General features: G+C 36.6%; 1 protein-coding gene across 1 annotated transcript; it reads left to right on the top strand.

Moving 5' to 3' along the window:
* cdh10a (cadherin 10, type 2a (T2-cadherin)) lies at positions 1 to 25594 on the top strand. The gene is made up of 12 exons (XM_051878979.1): positions 1 to 168; positions 7136 to 7499; positions 12861 to 13155; positions 15597 to 15716; positions 17494 to 17661; positions 18046 to 18233; positions 18320 to 18573; positions 19819 to 19955; positions 20155 to 20276; positions 20415 to 20523; positions 20709 to 20960; positions 22294 to 25594. Exons 2-12 carry the CDS (start codon positions 7278 to 7280, stop codon positions 22782 to 22784), a joined length of 2358 nt encoding a protein of 785 aa, XP_051734939.1. The 5' UTR covers positions 1 to 168; positions 7136 to 7277; the 3' UTR covers positions 22785 to 25594.

Genomic DNA, 25594 nt, shown 5'->3' with positions numbered 1-25594 from the left:
TTATGTGTAAGCGAGGGAGAGAGAGAGAGGGAGGCAGCTGGAGTCTCACACACAACTGTAGTCAGTCTTGGAATCTGAGCGCTGCCAAGAGGCGAACATAGAAGCCAGCGTCGTACTTTCGTGAGGATGACATGCTCTCATAAGAGCATGGGAGGCTGTTTTGTTAAGGTAAGAGCCTTACTCTTTTTACTCCTCAGATAACACCAGCTAATCTAAATAGCATGGAAAAAAAGCATTGCAATTTTATTACTAGTTCCAAATTGTTGCCGTGGAACTGACAACAGTCGAAACTCAAATCTAAACCAAAATACTTTGGAATACTTCCATCTGCATGGAATTACATTTTTTCATTGTAACAACCTCATCATGGACTAGATTTTTAATGTAATAGATCTGAATGACTTTTGCCCTCTGTCCATAATGCCACAGATTTGCCATATAATCTTACATGTCATATAATCTTGCATGAAATGCCAGTCATCTGCCCCTTTGATTTGTGCTCTATCTATCTATCTATCTATCTATCTATCTATCTATCTATCTATCTATCTATCTATCTATCTATCTTCTCTGTTTTCCAAGTGATTCATTTGTAATTGTAGTTTGCTGTAAATAATTTTGTTTATGTATTAAAAATTACATACATATATATATATATATATATATATATATCATTTGAATATAAATATATAATAATAAAATATATTAAATTATAATACATTTACTTATGTGTAAACAAAGTGTGCCATTGTTCAAACCAATCCACCACATCTAGTTTAACTTTACCACCCACAGGAGTCATCACTGCAGCTGAAGTTTCTAAAATCCTCCCTCTATCCCTATGCGTTTAATCGCCCCGTCGCTTTTTACAAGGAGGTGTGCACACGTGTTTAGAGGTCTGCGTGCTTGTTTGATCCTTGACATAAAACATATCACGGCCGACAAAGGGAAATTGCTTTCATGCACCACTGTCTCTGTGATCCTTAACCTGGGGTTTTAGCTAAAGCGGTGCAGATTCTGGAGTATGTTGGCAAAGCTATAACACTAAACCTGCATAAGCAGCGCTCTGTGTTTTAAGTGTTCATGTAGGGATGGATAGCCATGAGCATTTTGCAGCTTTCATTTCAATTGTTTGTACCACTTGTGACTGTGGAAGTCAAATGTAAGACTGTAGACAAATCACTCTGAGTGTGTTATCACCAATAAGGATTGTTTCTTGTCTGTGTGTGCATGTTGTTACCTAAAAACACCCTTGTACATTGACTATGTAAACCATTCTTGTTAGACTTTAGTTTAGATGTTTCGTTTAGATCAGATTTTTCAGGTTTTGGTGCTTCTGAATTCAAGCCAATATGCAAACTGTGATTTATACATCTGATGCGAACACATAAAGGCATGACTGTTTCACACAAATTAAAGCGCACACTTCCTCTGAGCCAGTGTCACATGTATAATTGCCTTTCAACACAGAGATAAATCATGAGATAAAGCCCCACATGCTTCTACTCAGGGCATCTCTCTCTCTCCCCATTTCTGTCTCCTGATATCATCTCCCTCTATTTCTTTCCGCCTCGAAATGCGAGGCAATTTGCCTCATAATGAGGTGAAAGATCCAACCAATGTATTTCTTTTCAGGGACGTACTGTAATAATATTTACGCCCTGACCTGAGGAAGTGACCTATAAAAAAGCATTTTAGGAGGTCAAGGGCTGTTCTTCTAGTCTGAATACATCTGAATTGTACTGGGAATGTCATAACAGTTAAACCTCTAGCATTGTGAGCGAGCATTTCTAGTATCCACATCTGTGTATTGAGCAGCCCTCCCTTCCTTTTTGCCCTTCTCTGACAACACACATAATTTTTTTAATCAGACAGGACCTCCGTCAGCTCCTGCTTTTGAATTCATTAGATTCTCAGAGCCACACGAAATCAGAGAAAGTGTTCTGTCTAATAACTCAGGGTATAAATGATTGCCTTGAGTCTGTGAACCTGGCAGAATCAAAGCCGGTCCTCCAGGCAGGCAATCAACATGGTGCATATCTGATCTGTACCAAAGTTTCAAAACAAAGAAGACAGGGCATTAATATTGCAAGGGAGAGGCCAGCTGTGAGAGCCGTCCAGGATGAGGTATGGAGTGATGGGGAGATTCATACAGGGAAGAGAGGAGAGAAAAAGGTCTTGAGCTCCCCCAAGTGGTAACTGTTGCATCTGTGGCTTGTTGTTGGTGTCAAATGTTAAAGTATACTGGATAAGAGTGTCTCCAGTCCCTGTAAATGTAAATGTTTCTTACTAGTGCTTAAATATATGCAGTTGTGTAGGTGATTTAGGCTGCTGAACATATGGCAAGGACAGTCATGGACATAAACAATTGCATTAGATTTGCATATGCACCTGTATAGCACCAGAATTCAGGCAAAATGAAAAAAACAAGGTGTTATGTGTCATTAGGGAGCGTAGAATCGGTTCCTCGATAGCTTAGATACAAGGACTAAATGTACTTGACTCTAAGCTGCGGGCATTAATGCTAATTCTCTAATTAATAGGTGATATATGGCACGTCCCGAGAGTGTATCTAATGCCCATCTCTCTCTTTCCCCGGCCAATTCACTGACCACTTATACCTTAAAATTCATGAGATGTCAAAGGCTGCTTATAATGCAGCGCACATCTAGGATTAATATTCTAATAAGGTTCATGGAAAGAGTTTAAATTATAACTGCAGCATTTAATCATAATAATAATCAAAGTAGATTACATGTTACAAAACAGAAATGGTTTTTATGGCAGCCGGGGGCAAGACGGAGAATTAACAAGGAAATACACAGCACTTTAATAAACGATATTAAACGGTGAAAAAGATATTTGCACAAACAGCCATTTAGCCTGTTGTCAAGCTGAATGATGAGCATGACGTAATTTCAATCACTCTGCAAAAATGTTCAGCTGGAAGGTATTTTATTGAAAATTCCTTTCATATTGACAGAAAATGAGTCAATCTGAAATTATTGTGTACAAAGACAAAGAAAGTTGGAATGCGATGAATGTTTTGAAATGGTAGAGGTCAGAAATGAAGTGGGCGCTCTGTAATACTTGATTCTGATTGGTCAGTCGAGGCATTCTGAGGACTGACATTTCCAGTGCAACAGTCTGGTTCCAGAAGTAAAAATCGCATTCATTTTCAATATAGGGGAATTGATTTTGAACAATAACTTGTTAAAAATAAACCTTTAAAGACAGACCCAATGTTGTTAATCACTGACTTATGCTTTTGTTAAAGCCATCAGCCCGCATTATTTTAACATATTTTTTTAAATATTCATGTTTAACCGTGTAATTCTTGGTTGAAAATGACATTATTCATGATTCTGCAAAGAAATGTCCACCAATCAGAGATTTGCTACAAGCAAATCACACCTAAAGTCTTTACGCACACTTAAACTCTTTAGCACCCACCCGCTCCCATGAAGCACTACGAATAACGTAATAGAAGCCTCCCTTCACTCTCAAGCTACTTAAATATTTGAGTGTGTTTTGGTTCATGCCTTATAACTCTTTCACAAACAGTTTTTAAAAATCTTTATGGGAAATATATATCCCCTGTCATGACAAATCATGTCTTCCCTCAAAATCGGGTCTCAATTAGGAACCCAAGCAATCCCATTAGCTCAAAGAATTCTCTTTAGCGCCCAATTACAATTCCTACAAAATACACACTTGCTTTCTCTGCTTAAAGGAACACTCCACTTTTTTTGAAAATAGGCTCATTTTCCAACTCCCCTAGAGTTAAACAGTTGAGTTTTACTGTTTTCGAATCCATTCAGCCGATCTCCGGGTCTGGCGGTACCACTTTTAGCATAGCTTAGCATAGTTCATTGAATCTGATTAGACCGTTAGCATCTCGCTGACCAAAGAGTTTCGATATTTTTCCTATTTAAAACTTGACTCTTCTGTAGTTACATCGTGTACTAAGACCGACGGAAAATGAAAAGTTGCGATTTTCTAGGCAGATATGGCTAGGAACTATGCTCTCATTCCGGCGTAATAATCAAGGAACTTTGCTGCCGTACCATGGGTGCAGCAGACGCAATGATATTATGCAGCGTTTGTGACCCCCTGCTTGCACAGGGAGCGTGCCTTGCAACCATGGAGACATTTGTAAGAGACGCTGCAGCAATATCATTCTTTGGTCATTTTTGAGCGAGATGCTAATCAGATTCAATGAACTATGCTAAGCTATGCTAAAAGTGGTACCGCCAGACCCGGAGATCGGCTGAATGGATTCGAAAACAGTAAAACTCAACTGTTTAACTCTAGGGGAGTTGGAAAATGAGCCTATTTTCAAAAAAAGTGGAGTGTTCCTTTAAAATACAAACGCAACTGGTGCCATCTTGCCTCAGTAATCAATTGTAGGATTTTAGTATTAATGTTACTGTAATATTGTTGCTGTGTTTGTATTGTTGCTAGGCTGATAAACTCAAATCAATATTTACTGTACACATATTTATTTATTTATTTATTCATTTGGTGTGTAGCTGTGTAACTTGACAGCTAAACTGAAGCCTACTGGCCATGTTGAACACTGATGTGTTTGCTTACAGCGGTTCAGAAATAATAGCGGCGTTAAATATCTCTCGGGACAGGCATTCAAACATTTAAGGACATTAAAACTCTGTTTGCTACATTTAAGGAGATGCTAGTGAAAAATCCTCTCTAAAAGGTGAAAAGGAGGTGAGTAATGTTTCACTTAGTCCCAGTTAATTGAATGTATCTCACATCGGCTGTCATGCTTAAACACTCAGAAAGCTCAGGAATAAACACAGCGGCAGGCCACTCTGCCAGCAGCAATCACTATTTGAAGCAGCGAGCAAGAGCTTTTAGGTCGTGTGACTAGCATTTGAATCCAACCATAGTCATTCTGTGACATATAATCAAGGTCTGCTATTGATCCCGTTACGTACGTTTATTTCTTTTGGCTCTGATGTAGCTATAACACCCGTACTATAGTACTCCCTCTGGAAATCGATTTGGATGTGGAACATATTAAGAGGACAAGGGAATAAGAAGATGACATTGGAATAAGAATCAATTTGTGAATTTGTGAAGGTTGTTGCTTCATTCACTTGCAGACTTTGTTTAATCATTGTTTGTGACTGCAGAAATAAATCCACATGAGATGCGAACATTATCTCGATCAATAATGATGCTGAGGGTCTCAGAGTCAGAGGTTGTGCTGGAAATAATTGGTCACTGTCACCGTGAAAGTTTGGGTGGTAAAATTTCCATCATGACATTTTTTCCCCATCATTTTTAGTTTCCCATTAGCCTAATTATTATTTTAGCATCTTTATTAAAGGGTTAGTTCACCCAAAAATGAAAATTCTGTCATTAATTACTAACCCTCATGCCGTTCCAAACCTGTAAGACTTTCGTTCATCTTCGGAACGCAAATTAAGATCTTTTCGATGAAATCTTAAAGCTTTCTGCCCTCCATAGACAGCTACGCAATTGAAACTCTGACGCATCAAAAAGTTTATAACGAAAATGAACCTCACTGGGTATGCATAACGCTTGAGCTTCCGGAAGAGGTTTGTTCTCATGCATCATTCAGATTCGGTTGAGCTTCAGTTCGCTGATCAATGTTTATATGTGAGTAAAAGCCTAAATTAAATCTGTTCATCATGAAAGGTAATCAAGTCTCTTCAGAAAGTTTGGATTAAACCACTCAATTCATATAGATTAGTTTTTCTTTATGAACTTTTTGAAGCGTCAAAGTTTCAGTTGCGTAGGCTGTCTATGGAGGGACAGAAAGCTCTCAAATTTCATTAAAAATATCTTTCTTTGAGTTCCGAACATGAACAAAAGTCTTATAGGTTTGGATTGGAACGACATTAGGGTCAGTAAATGATGACAGAATTTTCATTTTTGGGTAAAATAACCCTTTAACTCATGGAAATTTTTGATTTCCTCATTTAATGTTGGGCATGCAGGAATACGGACAGTCTAGTCATCTATATACAGTCACGACCTGCTGGCAAGACAGGATATAATTAATTTACATTTAAAGTCGGCATGAAACGAAAGTTGCGATAGTCTTTTCTTTCCTATTGTGATGTATATTTGAGTGAAATGGCTTCTCGAACAAGAAAAAAAATGTAGGGCGGGACTTGATTTTGTCCATTGGAAATTGATTGGATCGTTGTGGTTTGCTATTGCTATGATCTCATGTGAGTGACAGGTTTTATTAAAGATTATGAGGGCACATGAACTTATGAACTTAAATTATGCGCAAGGATAAATAATTTATAATAAGTACTGCAATCTTCTATAAAAAAATACTGTCAATTTTGATTTCATAGTGAAAACACAAGTTACGTCACAAAACTTTGTTCCGTAAAAAATACATTAACATTAACAATCATTTTAAATACATTAACAGTCACTTTAAGACCGAATTCACGGATCCAATATACTGTTACACATGCGTTGTCTTTCTCAACTCTTTTATGTTCACTTAAGACATAAATGACTGTGTGTACGAGAATATTTTGACATTATTTTGTGTGAATTTGTCCATTTAAGTGCAAGAAGATGCAAAAGAGAACTCAATTCAGTATTCGTGGACTATACAGAACACAGCGCACGAGTGGCAAATTGAGTTCAGGAATCAATAATCAGAATCGAAATTTTAATTTTATAACAAGTATCTGATTCCAGAATTGGAATTGTTTTTTGATTCCCAACCCATATCTATATTATACTGTTACTGCTCATTAGTCTATTATTTTTATTTACCCATCGTCAATGTCTTTAAATTTCCGTAAATAACAAAACATTTTTGGTTAACCCAGGATAACAGTCTGTCCTGTCCTTAACCCAGACCTGGTGTAGAATGCCATCTTAGCCATGTTTACCGATGCAAGCATTTCTGTTAATTACACGGGCATGTTATATGCAAGGTTTGGTGTGAGGCTACATGTTTGATCTTCTGTGAATAGAATATTGCATGAAGGCCCTGTGGGATATACTCTGCAAACAACAAAAGGATTACAGTAGAAGAAACGGGTGTTGCATCTTGACAAGGGCTGCAGTGACCTCCAACACACTGTAACTTTTTTGCTTTGATTATTTTTTATAGGGAATCAAAGGAAGATCAAAGGCATTTCTACAATGTCAGGGTTGCTGATGTTGCCATCTACATCGCTTTCAATTCAGCACTGCCCACCCTACTTAGCTTATTCATAAGGAGTCGCTGTCATCGTAACGATCGATTGGCTGCAATGATAATGAATCACTTCCTCTGGCTGCTTCCACTGGTCTTTCCGCACCTGAGCTCTCCAGTCATATTGCTAGAGAGGAATGATGGGAATCTCTTTCACAACTGGAACCATCTGATGAACGGAGATAAAACGGTGCTGCACAGATCCAAAAGAGACTGGATGTGGAGGCAGTTCTTCCTGTCGGAGGAATACACAGGAAGTAACTATCAGTATGTCGGCAAGGTGAGAGTCCACAATATCACAAGCTCAGAACGAACAAGCCTCCTTGTCTAGCAAAACAGGGCTTGGAGGAGATGCAAAAGCCTGATTTTTGCATTCCTCTTTCGTTTTCCTGAGCTTTATATGGTTTGACACTGGATTTGAACATGGTGCTGTGTGGCAGGCACTTCGAAAAACTTGATGCCATCATCAAAGAAAATAAAGTAGTGCAAATATGAATTACACACTCACTGAGGCATGAATATTCACAGAAGCAGAGAGACAGAAAGCGAATGAGAGTGGGAGAGAGTCGTTTCGAGACAGAATACTTTGTACCAGGGTTTAGTTTTTTACCGCTCTCATTTCCAGGACAAAGTGGCTCCGCAGAGACCTGACAGGAATCAACAATTATGGGCTATTTCACTAACTCTTTTTCATTCCCCCCCATTGACTTCCAACCCATCTGCAGTGGCTGTGTGAAGGAAGGGACTGCAATTCATCAAGTCGCAGTTCAGAGGCATGCTATATTTATGCCGCATTAAACATGAAAGAGGAGTCCATACTGACATTCAGCTGCACAGTCCCTGTTATTAAAACACTGACTTTGTTGTATACGTACAAACGTGGGGGAAATGCATAGAATACGACACATAGGCTTAAAACCGTACAATTTTTATTTCAATATTTAATTACTGTTTTGCACACACTAATAATGCCACCATAAAAGAGTACATTTGCATAACTTGGTCAAAAGGTTACTTGTGCACATACATGTACACAATTGGAACGTGTCTACTAAACGCTGGGCACGTTAACTTGGACTAATGGTGCGTTCAAGTCCTCCTGGTGAAGTTCGTACCAGGTGGGAAGTTGTGTTTACGATGTCAGGTGCGTTCAGGTCACTTTTGTCAGAGCAAGATGGCGGTGTACCTTCTCTTCATTACCAACACACAAATACAGCAAGGTTTTTGAAATCTACTTCTAGAATTAATTTATGAAGCCACTGTTAACTTTATCGTTACATATTATATGGTTATATTACAATGCTATTATATTTTGTGCAGGGAATTAGCTTAATATGTTGTAAATAAATACGACTGACAATGTCACTGCTAAATATTGTGGTATTCCACCATGTTTCTCACTGACATGCCCCCAACTCGTAAAGATCGGGGCTTAAAGGTGAAATGTGTAAAATTTAGGATGATCTATTGACCGAAATGTAATATAATATACATAACTATGTTTTGAGTGGTGTATAAAGACCTTACATAATGCACCATTATGTATTTATTACCTTAGAATGAGCCATTTCTATCTACATATACCGCGGGCCCCCCTCCATGTCAAGTTGTCATTTTGCGCCAACATGTTTCTACAGTAACCCTAAATGGACAAACTGCTCTACAGAGCGCATTTCATCTCTATGTTCGTTCGTGTTTTTAGAGGTAGCTTGCATCGTCGCTACGTTGAATACGCATAAAGAAGAAGTAGTAGTAATAGTCGTCTGGTATATTAGAAGCAGAGACCGTTCTTTGTTAGAAGTAAGAAGAAAACTCATTGCTTGCCTGGCTATCTGCTGTCTCAGACAACGACATTTTTGTCTTTTTGTCGGCCACCGTAGCTTCTCTAAAAGTGCTTCGAAAGGGAGGCAAAGAACTTATACTGACAAGAAATGAAACTCAATAGAATGTTCCATTGCAACACCATCGCCCAGCAGCAGCCCTACGCTTCCGCCATTTTGGGGTGAAAGTGACTCGGAAGTCCACTAGATTCTATGGCAATATCAGCTGCTTTGTTAAAAAAAAAAAGAAAAGTATATTAAAGCTAAAATCCAACGTGAATGATGACAACACAGGATAAAATACTATCACTAGTGATCATCAACTTTTTCACAAAACCTTTGCTCTCTAGAAACCCAGTCAGTTTGGGTTAAAATTCTTTGAAGTTCAAGTATTAGCATTATAAACACTGAGTTAATAGCAGCATATAAAAAAGTAAAGGATTAGTCCACACCCGTAAGGCCTTCATTCATCTTCGGAACACAAATTAAGATATTTTTGATTAAATTCGATGGCTCAGTGAGGCCTGCATTCAAAGCAATGACATTTCCTCTCTCAAGATCCATAAAGGTACTAAAAACATATTTAAAACAGTTCATGTGAGTTCAGTAGTTCAACCTTAATATTATAAAGCGACGAGAATATTTTTGTGCACCAAAAAAACAAAATAACTTTTCAACAATATAGTGATGAGCCAATTTCAAAACACAGCTTCGGAGCTTTGCGAATCGAATCAGTGACTCGTAGCGCCAAAGTCACGTGACATGGATCAGAAAAATTGGGAATGTTGGACAATAAATATATAACAGAATATAACAGCTTGAGAGTAAACTGTTTTTGCAGTGTTGTCTTATATTAATGTCCGTTAAAGCAAGACTATGTAAACAAAAAAACAGCCACTGTGTCCAAATATGGGAATTATGGGATAGCAGACACAGCAATGCATCATGTTCTATAAGGTCATTATGTTTGTAGCATGATCCAGGGGATTAAAACGTATATATTTCAGACCTAGTGGAGTAATTTACTATTATTACTCCACTAGGTCTGAAATATATATTGTACGTTTTAATCCCCTGGATCACGCTACAAACATGATGATCTTAACTTTATTAATTATTAATTTACTATTAATAGTAAATATGTAAAGTTGCATAAAATGGAAATACTTAATAAAGTAGGCTAACTACGTTACCTCAGATGTGTACATTAATGGTTGGATTTCACAACTGATAACATAAAACATATATTCGCTACCGAAGCGCCACCTAGTGGCTGTTACCCAAAAAGCATCAGCGTTTCGCCTCTTGGGTTCTACAAGGGAGGGGGTGAGCAAGGTGCTGAGCCGCTGGTTGCAATTCGCAACCTCACCGCTAGTTGCCGCTAAAATTTACACACTGCAACGAATTCATGTGCGTTCTACTAAATACGATCTTTTCGACATGACTTGAACGCACCATAAGTGGACTTGATAGGGTAATTATTGTATTTGGCTAGAGCAAGGAGAAAAGTAAGCTCTGAATCGATTTGGAGGAAGCATATAAACACACTCCGAAGTAAACTGCAAACGACAAAGGGAACAAATGCGCATCGATATATCTCTTGCCATGGAATTGAAGAGAGAATTTACCAACCAGTTACAGCAGCGTAAAGGAGTCAAGGGTCCAAAATATTTGTATTCAGGTATTTATCGTGTGGTTTCTCTTCAGTTGCCCACATGTATGAAATTGCCAATTATATATAGGTTACAAGATTCAGGGAGTCACAGTTCAATTTCAGAACGACTACTGATACGTTTTCCTATTGATTAGTTTGCAAAACGCTATTTTAATTGTCAAAACCGACTTCTGACTGCAATCAGGGGACAGATGCGTTTGACTCAACTGACAGTACGTGACATAAAATGCCACTCACCTATGCAACAATAGTGACTTCGGATTCCCTTGCAATGAAGCTTCGTGCGCTAAGGACATCTGCTGGTTATGCCGTATAAATGCAAAAAAAAAAAAAAAAAAAAACCCAGCAAAAACATCATGACATTCTACGAATAAATAGCAAGTGTTTTATGTAATAATATCTATATAAACTAATAATATATGTAATATGTAGTATTTTATAAATATTTTAGCTTAAAACCAATAAAAAACTATGGCGTACTAAATAATTCTCGTTTGCTCAAATCACGTGACTTGGTCAGTCTGGCACGTACCCGAAGCATAGAAACAAAGTGAATCAAAACAAAAGATTCATAAAGGTTTAGAAGTAATATTAACAAATTATTGTATTTATTAATGCATTGTTTAATAAATAAGTGCACTGCAACTGAAATTTATTTCTAAATTGAGGCGGAGTATGAGTGAAGGGAGTGTGTATGCAGTGAAAACTATTGAGGGACCCAGTGAATTCGAATAGCTTTTATGTTAGAGCGAATAAAAAGCTGCTTTTGTAACATTTCGCTTTGTGGTGTTTTCCTATGTCTTTTATTTGAACTCTCTATCAGTTAGTGTGGATGATATAAAGTGTTTGTTATGAGATCCTGCTGAGTGTGTTTGAGGGGTCAGCTGGTGGAATCAGACCACTGGCTCTTTCTAATAACAGCCTTTAGAGCCCAGGATAAATGCATTAAATGGTCATGACTCTGGCCAGATGCTGGACCTGCATCTGCACTCATAAACGCATGAAACAACTGCTTATTTGATTTTTTTTTTAATTCATTAAAGCCTGTTAGAACCCATATAGTCTCATCCCACTGGTTAAAATTTAATTAAGCATCAGACGGTGACAGTTGAACAGCTTTAGGGGAAATAAACTCATTTAAGTGGAACTGAATGACCCAACTAGTGGGATGTATCAGGGTGATTCTTCAATTAGGGGAACTTTTCTGTCCCCTACTATGATTATAAAAAAAAAAAAAAAAGACTTTCTCTTTTTAATGAGTTTTACCTAACATTTAAGAGTGTTGAAATTAAAATGTTCTATTTTAGGCTTGCTCATAGACCTAGACTTTCCTTCATAACAAATGTGATAATAAAAAAATTCTAGCTTTTTTTTTTTTTTTGCCCAAAACATTACATGAGCATATTTTAAAAATATAGCATCCATTTACTGCTTGCTTTTTTTTTTTTTTTTGATCCAAGTCCAAGGTTATTGTAGATTTTTCTCAAATAAAGTGTCATTATTATCACATCAAATATCCTAAAACAGAAATTTATTTTAAAAAAATTGCAGACTACTGCGTTATTGATTTGTTTTCTAACAACACAATCAATTTTAATGTGATACTATAAAGAGGACAGTGATGAGATCCAGTTATATGAGTTTATTCGAAGTGGTAGGATGACAGTGTGGACAAAGATGGCAATAATTACAATTCTGATTACTACTAAAATGAAAAGTCATGGAAATGTACTAAAAGGCCTTGGAACATTTCATACTTTTAGAAAATCAAATGGAAATGCAATAAAAACACAGTGGTAAAAACGGACTAAAAGCTTCATTAGTATTTAATGGAATATGTTCTGAAGACTTGTACTTTTAAGACTCTGTGGCTTTTATGAGTTTCTATTGTCCCTAGAGAGCTTTCCCTCCAAAAGATTCTTTTTCTAAGCTGCTAACCATGATTGAAAACAAGACTAGCTGAAATCCACTGGTTAATAAAACATGGCATCGTATCATATTAACATTTTGCTGAAGGAAGGACTTCATGCTACTCTACTGTGGTGATTAGAGTGTTTGATTTAAAAATATCCACAAATCATGTGCAAAATATCAAATCTGTGCACTGCGACACGGTTCAGTCACTGTCTGCTTTCTGTCCATGCAGCTTCGCTCAGACAAAGACAAAGGGGACGGAACTGCCAGATATGTTCTCTCCGGGGAAGGAGCAGGCACAGTTTTTCGTATCGATGAGAAGTCTGGGGATTTACATGCTACACAGAGACTGGACAGAGAGGAAAAGGCTTCTTACACACTGCAGGCCCAGGCTTTCAACAAGATCACGGGCCTCCCCTTGGAGCCTGCCACTGAATTCATTGTCAAGATACATGACATCAATGACAATGAGCCCAAATTTACCAGGGCTGTCTACACTGCCAGTGTACCTGAAATGTCAGACGTCGGTGAGTGAATGAAAATTACTTTCTCTCCCGTTGTTGTTATTTGAAGTGCATTTACTGTCATGCTGAAATACTGCACCAGGGTGTGATATTCCTGTCACTGCAGTGTTTTTAAGGTCAAGGATGGCTCAGTGCTGTTGGTTTTTAGAGGGTTTTTTTCTTCTTCATTTGACAAGCCTTTGAAGCATGTACTGTTATGGAGTGTGGCATTTAAACAAGTGAGCTAGACTTTCATAACATTTTGTTTTATTTTGTTGTTGGCTTGGGTTTAAGTCTATATAATATTGACCCACAGTTACTCAACATTTTGTTCATGATTTATTATTTTATTTTATTTTATTTTATTTTATTTTATTTTATTTTATTTTATTTTATTTTTGTGTGCACCTGAATTTAAAAAATAAAAAAGACATAAATAAATGCATTGTAAACCCGAATAAGTTGGGCTAACTCAAAAAATTTGAGGTAATCAATTAAAATTTTTTGAGTTATGATGTTCCCAATTTTAAGTAAGCAGAACGATCAAGTTTTGAGTTTGTAGTACTCATGCATGTTAATTGCTTCTAACTTGAAGTACTGAGTTAGCTAACTCATACATTTTGATAGCAATTAACATAAAAGATTTAGTTAATTAACTTTTTTTATTTTATTTTGAGTTCTTGTAAATCAAACACGTTATTTCAAACCGATCTCACGGCAATTCGTACGTATTTTACGAGGTGGCTTATTCGTATGAGTGAGGTTGTACGAATGATTATGCGTATTGTCAAGACCTCATAACTAACCACTAACTTTGCTAAATCGTACTTATCGTATGAATTCGTACAAGTGAGGTGAATTAGCCACCTCGTAAAATATGCACGAATTGGTCGTGAGATAGTGTTGGTTATTTACTTCACTATAAACCCTAATACATATTACACTTAATTTTAGCATTTACTCTCCCTTTCGAGAGCCATAGGCAAAGCATGCTGGGAAATAGATATCCCAGCCCAGTTTCAGTTAAACTCAAGTTACTCTAAATTAAAAGAAATTAGTTCATACAACTCAAAACAATGAAACAGTTCAGTTTACTTGAAATAGGTCAGGGCTGTGAACTCAGAAGAAAAAGGAAGTTCTAAATACTCATAACAGTTAATTTAACTGAACTAATTTGTTTAATTTAAGTTTGTCCTACTCAAACCAAATGAAACTAGAACCAAACTAGAACTATTAATAATCAGAAATAAACATATTACCTAAAAGTAGCAGTTTTCTAGGAATGTACAGTTGATTTATACGTACTGCAGGTAGTAAAATGCAAATATATGTAAACACTAAAAGCAGTGCCCGCAAGGCCCTGCCTCTTTTGAGTCCTGATGTAGTGTCTGATGGAAGAGATTCTATTTGCTCATCTTATCGCATTTTCTATTTACATCTAATTCCCATTCGCACATCATCTATCACCACTGTCTCACACAATCAGTGGCTCTGTGCTAGCAGTGACACTGCACCATACATATTCACAGCGCATGAATATTCAGAAGATTCATGCTGCTTCTCAGTAATATCATAATAACCTCTGGTTATCCCATTTCCAATCAAGTCAGTCGTCAAGCAGTGAAGCAGTCTGTTTGGTATCGTCTCCCCAAAGAAAATCTAATGATGTTCTTCCTTCACTGATATGGGTTCTCATGTTCAGCTGGAATCTAATATAAGGGACTGTACATTGTATTTATGAAATTATTGCCCTCAATCAAAGTGAAAGTGCCATCATATTATGAAGCGCTCATTACCCTCTGACACACAACCCTAGGACAAAACCAATTCCATCTGTGTTTTCTAATTTAAGGAATGGTGGTGAAGAGGCAGTGTATTGAACCATAATGAATGCCAATAATTCAGTTCTGAAAACAAAACAATGACCCAGCTATTTATTTTCATGACTGTACCCCCTTTTTGTGAGCTTGGTTCTTTACATTTAAGAAATTTAATATTATATAAATATATTGCCAAACATAATCCTTCCCCTACACAATCCTTCATTGGTTTAATCTTAATATTAAAGTGACTGTATCTTCTCCACTGCTACCCAAAGGAATATTTTATTGCTCAGAGGTTGGTCTTTCATAGTTCTACAGACTCAGTTATGTTCTCAATTATGCTTGATTGAAATATTAACTTGTCTCAGATGTTTATCCTAAAACGCCTATAAGAAGACATAAATATCGGCATGCAGTATGTCAATAAAGTTAATTTAGGTTTTGGAATAATTTGATGCAAAATATTAGAGTTCATACTAGTGAAGTTGATTCTGATTGCAGATTTTGGCCAATATAAAGACATTTAACAACATTGTTGATGCTTTGTGTGTGCGTGTCAGCATTAAAGGGAAGCAGGGTATGTCCATTTTCTCTTATCTCCATTCTCAAAATTCATTTATGTTTTTTCTTATTTATTTATAGGTACTTTTGTAATAGAAGTCAATGCCACTGATGCAGATGATGCCACATATGGAAACAGTGCTAAACTCGTGTACAGTATCCTGCAAGGGCAGCCCTACTTCTCTGTGGATCCTGAGACAGGTGAGTCTTCCAAACATCTTGTTGAAAACATATTCTCTGCTGACAAACTACTATGATGTATGCCTGAGGCCATTTGACAAGGTGAGGCGGGGATGTGACTTTTTATGTGGAATGTCTGAAGCATGAAGATCACACACTGCTGTGCCTGCTTAACAGATCCAGCTACTACTAGAATTTGCTTTACACAAAATGGTATAAAACTTTGAAATGGAACAAATTACTATGCTAGGCTTGTATTATTGCTTTTGCTGAGAAGAATGCAAGCTTGATAAATGTAGCAATATAAAGGTTACGGATGCAAAATATTAAGATGAAGGTATAATCCCAAGCAGGGACAGAAAATAATGGCCCTTTAAAAAAAAGTCGAGCTATAAATCACATTAATAAATATATTATTATATAAAATGAAAAATGGAAGTATAAAATTCTTTTTTATTATGCAATAATTTATCTGGGACTGCAAAAATAGCTGTCCTGCATTAAACTATAAACAATTAATAGATAAAAATGAATAAACATTTACATGTGCTTAGATTTTTTCGATGTTGAAAACAGTTTTGCTGCTTACATTTTTTTGGAAAACGTAATACATAATTTTTCAGGATTCTTTGATTAATAAAAAGTTCAAAAGAACAGAATGTATTTGAAATAAAAAATAAATGTATTTACTGTCACTTTTGTTTTGTTTTTTGTTTTTTAAAGATTAATATTAATGTATTTTATATTTTATATATATTTTAATATTTTATATATATTATATATAATATGTACTAGGGATGCACCGATACCTTTTTTTTTTTTTTTTTTTCTTTTTGGTGATGTTGTAGTTTTCCAAGCACAGTGAGACTAGTGAATGTAGGACAGCTTCTTTATTATTACTCTAATGAAAAAAGTAATACATTTTTATGTGCTTGTCACTAACTTAAAGAACAAAAATTTCAGTGTCCAATAACCTTCAAAGGGCATAATTACATATATATATAACTGTTATATAAAAAGCAATTTACAAATAAATTACAAACAATACAACAAATAGTACAGAGATACAAATTAAATAAACTTATTTTTCAGATACAGTAGATTTATATATCATGTATACATTTATTTAACATCTTTTGTTGTTTTATTAACATTAATGACAAATATTTAATTAGGCTACGGTCCCTTTAAGACCGAATCCATGGATACTGACCTGATACTGACACATATCCTATTTTCACCCAATTTTTTACGTCCACTTAAGCCATAACCGACTCTGTTTACGTGAGATACTCCACACGATGGCCATTTTGACAACTATGTGTGCATTTGACCATTCAGGCGCAAGGAGAACTGATCGCACGCTGTCTGAGAGAACTGGGATCGCGCGCGCGAGAGAGCGCTTTTGGTCTGTGTCATTCCGCCTATCCCGCCATCACTAATCGATAACGAATTGTGATTGAAAGCATGCAGTTCGCAATGTGTGGATTGTCATCATTAATTTTGAAGTATTTCCACACCTCTAAGGCTGACATTGTTTCTGCTGCTGTCGCCGGTGTCTCTATGCACGGAAAATTCTGTCAGTTACGTCACGTGAGGTATCTGTATTTGGTATCGGGGTATTTTTACGAGTACGAGTACAAGTACACGAGCATGGTATCGGGCCGTGCATCCCTAATATATACAGTGTATAATATATATATATATATATATATATATATATATATATATATAATTGTATATATATTATGTAATTGATATGTTTTTATGCTTGATGGTTAATGGTTATTCTGTGTAGGAATTGTCAGAATAGCCCTTTCCAATATGGACCGGGAAGTACGGAAGGAGTATCAGGTGGTTATTCAAGCCAAAGACATGGCAGGACAGATGGGTGGTCTGTCTGGAACCACCATGGTCAACATTACCCTTACAGATGTTAATGACAGCCCGCCACGTTTTGCTTACAGTAAGATGTCACTTTTTATAAGTGCTTTTAAAGTCAAAGTCAATTGCAACCAATCTACTGTTTGAAGTATTGTACTTCTTGAACTGTGAATTGTATTTCTGATATATTTCCAAGTAAGATAGCATATTTAACAGGTGGGACTGATTGTGAAAATTGTACATTAAATAACTTTCAGAGGAAAAACAAGTTTTAGAATTTATTAGAATTTGATTAAAATATAATGAGGATCATTTTTGTGTTAAAAATAACATGCATCTAATGCATTAAATAATTAAATAGAGTCAATGTTGACATTTAAAAGCCATGAAAGCCTTAGAATTAAGACTAATATGGGCAAAAAATACTGCAAATTGTTGAAATTAATGCACCTCTTTCCTTTTTAAGGTTCTTACCACCTAAGCACTTATGAGTCAGCAGAAATCGGATCAACTGTGGGTCGAATCAAAGCCAATGATGGTGACGAGGGAGAAAATGCTGAAATGAAATACAGAATTGTAGATGGAGATGGCAAAGAATATCTCGATATAATTACAGATGAGATATCCCAAGAGGGTGTTATCGTTGTCAAAAAGGTAAAACCCTGTATCAATATTTATGAGTGTTATGACTTATAACACTGTGAAAATATGTACAAACACTCATCTTGTTTTTCATCCAGAAAATGGACTATGAAAGCAAGCGCGTGTACACTGTGAAAGTGGAGGTGACTAACACACACCAGGACCCCAACTTCTTTCATCTGGGCCCATTCTCAGACACAGCCATCGTCAAGGTCACAGCCAAAGATGTGGATGAGCCTCCGATCTTCAGCAGGCCTCAGTATGTCTTTGAGGTCAATGAGGACACACCAAAAGGAACGGCAATTGGAACCATTACAGCCTGGGACCCCGATGCCACAGATTACCCAATCCAGTGAGCACTTGAAATATTTAATAATTTAACACTTACTGCAGGGAATTCACTAAAATGGTTTGCACCTGCTGGCAGTAGTTTATTTGCACACACTGTCTGCATTGCACCTGAATCGATAAATAAATTATGCAAATCAGATAACAGCACAAACACTCCCCCAAAAAATCTGTTGAACGCAATTTGCATGCTGCAATTCCCAGTCTTGCAGGCTGATTCTGGAAGGCTGTGGAAGATACAGCACATTACCAGCATCTGACATACTTCACTGGGGCTGCATTGCTCCAGTGCCTGAATCGAATCTTTAAAATGACAAAAATGCACTCGACTGCAAAAAATATATCTAAACAGTGTTTGGACATATGCCCAGTTTACGCTCTTCTTCTTCATTTGATTATCATTTGATGAATTACTGCTGCCATGATGTCTAGAAAATGTACACAAACACCAATAGGGCTGACTTTTGGTGTATAATACACAATCTGTAATAAGCCTAATTTACATAGGGAAGATTTGTGTGCAGTGAAACTCTCAATCACGAGTTATAAAGTCAGAATTGAGAGGGAAAAAAAGACTGAGATATAAACTCGCAATTCTGACTTTTTTTCTCACAATTGCGAGTTTATATCACACAATTTTGACTTTATAACTCGAAATTCTGACTTTATATAACACAATTCTGACTTTATGACTTGCAATTGTGAGTTTATATGTCACAATTCTGAGGAAAAAGTTAGAATTGTGAGATATAAACTCGCAATTGCGAGAGAAAAAAGTCAGAATTGTGTGATTTAAATGTTGCAATTACCTTTTTTTATTTTTTATTTCATGGCGGAAACAAGCTTCCATAGAAAACACAATTATGAGAAAGTTTACAATAAAAAAATAAAAAAAATAAAATTGTCACATTTTTTTATTGGAAGTCACCATGATGAGAAATAAAAGTTGAGAAATGAGGTGAAAACTGTGAAATATAAAGTCATATTGTATAGAGTCAGTTCATATAAATTTAAAGAATTACAGAAAATTAAGATTCAGTTATGAGATATAAAGTTGCGTTATGTTATGTTATGTTATGTATTTATTTATTAATATACTGTATGGGTTTTCATAGTGGACAGTGCTATAAAATGAAACATATTTTCATTTATTTATATACAGCTATGCAGTGCCACCCCTTCTTCACACTTCAGGCAATGTCAGTGACTATTCAACTTATTTTTATTTCTTTCTTAAACCTGCTCATAGATATGCAATAGATCACCACACAGACCCAGATAGACTCTACCACATCGACCCCAAGAATGGATCCATCACAATTCTTAAGTCTCTTGACAGGGAAATGTCAAAGTGGCACAACATCTCAGTCTTGGCCAGTGAGATGAGTAAGTAAATACATGCATAAAGAAATAGCTTTGCCTGGTGACATGTCATATATATATATATATATAAATATATAATAGTTGTGTGTGTGTGTGTGTGTGTGTGTATGATGTGTCAGGAAAAGCTATTTCTTTAAACCTAAATAAGTATGAGAATGAAAATATCTTTCCTGGCTATTTTACACTGTGATACTCCCACCAGATAACCCTCATCAAAGAAGCCGTGTTCCTGTCTTGATAAAAGTTTTGGATGTGAATGACAATGCGCCAGAGTTTGCCATGATTTATGAGACATTTGTGTGTGAGAATGTCAAAGCTGGGCAGGTATTTATACTTTATATGTGCTTTTGACTGTATAACCACAAAGGTTTCATAAAATTATTAATGTTCTATATATAAAATAAAATGATTGGAAACAGAACATATTATTCTGCATATTCAAAAACGTGTCTACTATTCCAGCTTATACAGACTATCAGTGCCATCGACACAGACGATCCTCTTGTGGGTCACAAATTTGTATTCAGCTTGAGTTCGTTGAATCCAAACTTCACCATCTTTGATAATGAAGGTGAATAAATCTTCCCTTTGACGTTTAAATCTTGAAGCTTATGGAAAATGCATGTTCAATCTTTTTTTTTTCTATTTTGGCACTAACAAAAACAGCTTTATTTTTCCTGTTGTTTGACTCAGCATGAGATAATATCTTCAGCTCTGACTGTTTGAATGTTCTCTTAACCCCCACCTCTCCCAAAGATAACACAGCCAGAATCCTGACCAGAAGAAGTGGATTTAACAGGCGTGAAATGAGTGTCTACTATCTGCCAGTAGTTATCTCCGACAGCGACTACCCCATCCAGAGCAGCACCAGCACGTTGACCATCCGTGTGTGCAGCTGTGACGCCACCGGGAACATGCGTTCCTGCAGTGTCGATGCGTTGCTGCTCTCTGCTGGCCTCAGCACTGGGGCGCTAGTGGCGATACTTCTCTGCATGCTTATCCTGCTTAGTGAGTTTATACCCACCGACCGAACTGTATCCTGCTTAGCAAAGTCCTAGATTTATTTTTTCATTCACATTGCAACCCATTGCAACCTTATTATAGTTTTTTTTTTTTTTTTTTTTTTTTTTTTTTACAGTTTTTTAGTTTATTTAGTTTTTATTTAATATTTTAGTATTTTATTATTTTGGTTTTAGTATTTTAGGGCTGCCAAAGATAATGCGCTAACTGGTATCATTTAAAAATGCTTAAGATACTCAGCAAAGTCTAGTATTATTTCACTCTAGTGGTGTTTAGTGTTTAATGCAGTTGAGTTGTAAATGTTTCAGGTTTTATAATATACCATGTATCAAAAACTAAAACTAAAATTAGTTTAGGGACACTGTTATTTTATTTTGGTTTTGAGTCATAAAAATGTAGTTTTTAGTTGTGTTTTTCCCAGTAATGCTAGTTTTTATTTTTATTTCTGTTAATGAAAATGTTTTCATTTAGGTTTCATCGTAGTTTTTGTTAAAGTTACAATGAACCCGGCTGATGGACGGATAGTTTACTTTTAAAAGAAATGCATTACAATATTGCGTTGCTCCCTAAAAATGAAAAGTAATGCGTTATGTTACTTTTGCTTTACTTTTTCTCACATGGGCGGGGCTTGCTTGTTTGTTTTTTAATAACAAAAAAGTTATATTTTTGGCAAAACAAATAAAATGAATAAGCCTTAGCCTGAAGGAAATGCAAATTCACACCTGTCCAGTAGAGGGCACAGCTCAAACAAACCTTTCAGCTGTGCTGCCATTCTGGATTGCAGAAGAATAGGATGCAGGAGAAGAAAGTGAAAATGTATTAATGGTTAATAAAGTGAGATTAAATACATAAGGTTTATTTGTATTTAACATATTTAATTATCGCAGGTTTGCGTAATATTCTGAGTTTGCATTTCACTGTTTTATTCATTTTGAGGAATACTTCATCTGTTACTTGTAATGCATGACCCCAACACTGAACGGAAGTAGTGACAGATCTTTTTTTGTATTGTGAAGTACATCTGAGTGTTGACTGGTTGTTGATTGGATAGAGGCAGATTGAATGCAAGGTTGCAGTCGATTGAGCTTGCAGGGTTTAAACATACTAAATGATTGGTAAAGTCCTGCATACGTCACCAGAGAAAAGTCTCTAATTTCTCCAGACAATCCAGTTATGGCTAAAAATGACTAATTCAAAAAGAAAAAAACAATTAAAAAAATGAATCATTCACAATAAGATCAAACACTTGCGTTTAGAAAAAAAGATGCCAACTTTAACAATAATAACACTGACCAAAGCATATCTATTCACCTTTTTCCAGTGATTGTCGTGATGTTCTCAGCTTTAAAGAAGCAAAGGAGGAAGGAACCACTGATCATCTCCAAAGAGGACGTCAGGGATAACGTAGTCAGCTACAACGACGAAGGGGGTGGCGAGGAGGACACGCAAGCCTTTGACATCGGCACACTGCGCCACCCGGAGGTGATCGAAAGCAATAAGCTGCGGCGCGACATCATCCCCGAGATGCTGTTTCCCTATCACAGACCTTCACCCATGAAGGAGTGTGCGGATGTCAGAGACTTCATTATTAGCAGACTGCAGGAAAACGACACAGACCCTTTCGCACCTCCCTATGACTCTCTCGCCACTTATGCTTATGAGGGCAATGGATCAATCGCTGAGTCACTGAGCTCTCTGGAGTCCTCCGTGACTGAGGGAGACCATGAATATGATTACCTCTCTAACTGGGGGCCGCAGTTTAAAAAACTTGCTGACATGTACATTGGAAAGGATACGGGAGTTGCCAACTAGACTGCCATTCAGTGACATTCATTCTCTGTATGTCTGATCTCACTCTGGGCTGTGAGGCATAACTTGAAAGAAGAACAAAAAAAGGATACTTCACACATGAAGTCTTTTTTCTTTTGTTTTCTACCAACACAAGCTGAATTTCACTTTTATGATGGATTTTTTTGTGTGGACAGTGTTGTGTAAGGTGACTTTGTGTTAATAAGAGAAGTGATGGTGATTTTGTTTTTTGTTCACTAGCAGAAAAAAAAAAACTTGATGGAGGAGCAAAATGAATGGATGATTTTGTGACTTTAAAAACATGAACAGTGACAAGACTGCCTTCGTCTTATGACAGATTGTAAAAGACTCTTCCCTGTTCCTCTTCAGCCCTGTCCCAAATGGAACCCTAAGCCCTTGCGATCTTCCTCCAAGTCACACCTTCATGGCGTAATGCCACTTTGACTGTCGGGTAGACGTCTGCTGCGGGGGTTGCTTTAGTGCGGGCTCGGCAAAAGTGCGCATCGAGAACGCATATCATCCACAAAGTGGACGCTCTCAAACACCCTTCTGAAACGTAAAAGGACAAACAGGACAACCTATGGACACGCGTATGCGGCAGCCATTGTAAGCTCACAAGACCGCAAGTGCACATGAAGTGTGCCATTTGGGACAGGGCCATGCTTTGAAGATGGTGGCGTATCCAGGAATTCAGCATCACAAATCATGTTGTGCTACAATGCCATGTTTCATGGCATTTTTGGAAAAAATGAAATGGGTATATTTAAGTTCTACAAATGCTTTTTTTTTCATTTTATGTTTTTTAATGATTAGTCACCACATTATTGCAGTGATTATTATGTTTCTAGCATGTTATATGTTTGGGAACAGTTCTTTTATTGATTGAGTGTGTGGCTTTTCATTTCTTAAACAACCATGTAGGAAGACATATCATGGCCATATTTCAGAATGAAAATGTCAAGATTCATCAGGTTTAAACTGTGAAAGAATGGTTCAGAGAGCATGAAGAATCATTTTCACACATGAATTGGCACCTCTGAGTCCAGACCTTAAATTCATTCAAAGTATTTGGGATGTGCTGGAGGAGACTTTACAGAGTGCTTGACTCTTGCATTGTCAATACAAGATCTTGACCAAAAATTGATGCGCCTCTTGAGGAAAATAAATGTTGTGATGTTATTTCCATCAAGAGGTGTATCAAGTTTTGGTCAAGATCTTGTATTGACATTGCAAGAGTCAACATGGTTGTTTAAGAAATGAAAAGCCACGCAATCCCTCAGTTAGGTTTAAAAGAATGGTTGCCCAACATATAACATGCTATAAACATAATAATCACAGCAATAATGATCCAGTCATAGGCCCTGTCCACACGAACATGGGTATTTTCAAAACCGCAGCTTTTTATATGTGGTTTGGCTGTTCGTCCACATGCAAACGCTGTATCTGGTCACTGAAACCGATCTTTGAAAACTCCTGCCAGGGTGAAGATTTTTAGAAACTCCGGTTGCAGTGTTGTCTTGTAGAAGGTGAAACCGGAAATTTTGGCTTGTGACGTCAGAAGCAGAACCGGTAATAACCTTTTTTCCATGCTTCTGATTGGCCAACATTGCTTTACGGTTAGAGTTATATCGCCACCTGTTGGTTTGGCATGCTCTTGACAGAACTTAACGAGTTTGTTTGCCCATATAATCTTTAGGGTATTAGGTTAGCTAATTTGGCTTGCTGTCCACTGAGGAGGGACTCAATGAAGCAGCTTCAACTCGAGCTCTGATATATTTTGCGTTTTCATGTGGACGTGATTTTTTTTAAACGATGGACGAAAAAGTATATATATAAAAATACCCGTGTACATGTGGGCACAGAATTTGCCTGTTCAAATCCAAACTGCATTTTTTTTTCTGTTTTTTTTCTGGCAGTGTATAAAAGTGTTCCATACAACTTAGGCACTGTATTCCATGTCTTATGAAATCATTTGAGTATAATTTGAGCCATTCTTTAAGAATTAAAATCATTCAGTCAGATCTTTTCAATTAATTGGTTGATTCAATTTACAAAATTGGTTTTAAATGATTAATTCACAAATTTGATTGAGCCGCTCCCCACAATCTACTCACTGGCTCAATGAGGGAGAGATTATTGGCAAACCATCTTTACATTTTATATTTCTCACACAAAGCTATTGTATGACTTCAGATGTCTTGGACTATCGCACACAAGTTGAATGGATTCTTTTATGTTGCTTTTGCTTTTTTTTTTTTTTTAACCTTGAAATCTTCAGTTCTCACTTATTGTGATTGTATGGAATAGAGCAATCAGGGCAGTCTTCAGAATTTATGTTCCACAAAATAAAGTCAGTCATACAGGTTTTGAGTGATATGAGGGTGAGTAAATGATGATAGAATGTTCATTTTTGTGGGTGAACTGTTTCTTTAACAGGACTTTACATAAAGGGATTTCAGTTATATTGGCTACATTTGAATGTGAGTGGAGGAATGTTTCTTCACAGATTCGGCCTCTCTACACATCTTTTGAAGTGCTCTCTTGTTGAAACAATTGCAGCATTATCATTACAGCACTGAAAGCTTACAGAGGAACAGGGGAGTATTTCTACATCTGTATGAGACGTAGTTCAATTCAACTTCATTTGCTTGTGTGAAGTTTGCTTAATTTGCAAAACTACAGATTACTCTGAAATCAAACAGAAGTGTCACAAGGAATGCTGCAACACACTGAGCTTGTGTGAATGAATGTTGTCAAAGTGTTTTATATCCACATTTTTTTAAGTATATATTTTAATAAAAAATATGAATGCA

Source organism: Ctenopharyngodon idella, chromosome 2, assembly GCF_019924925.1.
Source record: "Ctenopharyngodon idella isolate HZGC_01 chromosome 2, HZGC01, whole genome shotgun sequence".
In the NCBI taxonomy this organism is placed as follows: domain Eukaryota; kingdom Metazoa; phylum Chordata; class Actinopteri; order Cypriniformes; family Xenocyprididae; genus Ctenopharyngodon; species Ctenopharyngodon idella.
Note: the sequence above shows the minus strand (reverse complement) of the source record. Positions and strands in the feature narration are given on the sequence as shown.